This window comes from Salmo trutta, unplaced genomic scaffold, assembly GCF_901001165.1.
Source record: "Salmo trutta unplaced genomic scaffold, fSalTru1.1, whole genome shotgun sequence".
Lineage (NCBI taxonomy): Eukaryota > Metazoa > Chordata > Actinopteri > Salmoniformes > Salmonidae > Salmo > Salmo trutta.
In genome coordinates, this window is record NW_021822911.1 from 4,364,981 (window position 1) to 4,367,022 (window position 2,042).

General features: G+C 43.3%; 1 protein-coding gene across 1 annotated transcript; it reads left to right on the forward strand.

Annotated features, from left to right (window-relative positions):
• Positions 1–472: 472 nt before the first annotated feature.
• Positions 473–1,768, forward strand: LOC115186594 (zinc finger protein 2 homolog; the record flags this gene model as incomplete). The annotated part of the gene is made up of 2 exons (XM_029746183.1): positions 473–1,262; positions 1,431–1,768. Coding segments are annotated over 2 exons (1,128 nt in total), but the record flags the coding sequence as incomplete, so codon positions are not given.
• Positions 1,769–2,042: the final 274 nt, after the last annotated feature.

The following is a 2,042-nucleotide window of genomic DNA, read 5'->3' on the forward strand; positions in this document are numbered from 1 at the left end:
ATTTTAGCAAACACAGAAAGGGGCCTATATTGGAGACCAAAAGTCATCTGGCACACTGCTTAGAGTTTCAACAACATGAATAACTTATTTCTAGCCTACAATCATCGATGTTACTACTAATGTGAAAACAAGACAAAATATGACTATTCTTGCTCATTTTAAGGCAAATGTCAAATAATTTTAACATTCATTACAGACGTCAATTGTTGTACAACATCATGGCTACGCTGTTGGCATCACCCTTTACAGTGGATTACCGCTGTTGTGGGATTTTAATCATCTGTCTGACTTTGTTGTTCACACAGGAGAGATACGGGACTATCGTGGATCCTCTGAGGAGCCTCAACAACCTCATGATGCTGAAGAGGCAGAGAAGAGTCCCTCCACATTAGAACACCTCAAGAAACACCTGCAGAGACCCACAGGGAAGAGAACTCACTGCTGCTCTGACTGTGGGAAGAGATTCACCTCATCAGGCATTAAAATTCATCAGAGAATCAAGACAGGAGAGAAATCTTATAGCTGTGATCAATGTGGGAAGCGTTTTTGTCGATCTGGACAGCTGACACTACACCAGAGAACACACACTGGAGAGAAATCTTATAGCTGTGATCAATGTGGGAAGAGTTTTACTACATCTGGCTCTCTGACTCTACACCAGAGAATACACACAGGAGAGAAACCTTATAGCTGTGGTCAATGTGGGAAGAGTTTGGCTGCATCTGGCTCTCTGACTCTACACCAGAGAATACACACAGGAGAGAAACCTTATAGCTGTGGTCAATGTGGGAAGAGTTTTACTCAGTCAGGCGGCCTGATATCACACCAAAGAACACACACAGGAGAGAAATCTTATAGCTGTGATAAATGTGGGAAGAGTTTTACTCAGTCAGGCAGCCTGATATTACACCAAAGAACACACACAGGAGAGAAATCTTATAGCTGTGATCAATGTGGGAAGAGTTTTACTACTTCTGGCTCTCTGGCTCTACACCAGAGAACACACACAGGAGAGAAACCTTATAACTGTGGTCAATGTGGGATGAGTTTTACTACATCTGGCTCTCTGACTCTACACCAGAGAAGACACACAGGAGAGAAACCTTATAGCTGTGGTCAATGTGGGAAGAGTTTTGCTGCATCTGGCTCTCTGACTCTACACCAGAGAATACACACAGGTGAGAAATCTTATAGCTGTGGTCAATGTGGGAAGAGTTTTGCTGCATCTGGCTCTCTGACTCTACACCAGAGAATACACACAGGTGAGAAACCTTATAGCTGTGGTCAATGTGGGAAGAGTTTTGCTGCATCTGGCTCTCTGGCTCTACACCAGAGAACACACACAGGAGAGAAATCTTATAGCTGTGATCAATGTGGGAAGAGTTTTACTGCATCTGGCTCTCTGACTGTACACCAGAGAAGACACACAGGAGAGAAACCTTATAGCTGTGATGAATGTGGGAAGAGTTTTACTGCATCTAGCAATCTGACTGTACACCAAAGAACACACACAGGAGAGAAACCTTATAGCTGTGATCAATGTGGGAAGAGTTTTGCTGCATCTGGCTCTCTGGCTCTACACCAGAGAACACACACAGGAGAGAAACCTTATAACTGTGATCAATGTGGGAAGAGTTTTACTACATCTAGCCAGCTGACTATACACCAGAGAACACACACAGGAGAGAAATCTTATAACTGTGCTCAATGTGGGAAGAGTTTTACTCGGCCAGACAGCCTAAAATTACACCAGAGAACACACACAGGAGAGAAATCTTATAGCTGTAACCAATGTGGGAATAGTTTTTCTACATCTAGAGTTCTCACTAAACACCAGAGAACTCATACAGGAGAGAAACCATATAGCTGTACTCAATGTGGGAAGAGTTTTTCTACGTCTAGCTATCTCACTATACACCAGAGAACACACACTGGAGAGAAACAATATAGCTGTAGTCAATGTGGGACAAGATTTGCTTGGCTAACCAGCCTAGTATCACATCAGAGAACCCACACAGGAGAGAAACCTCCTAGCTGTGATC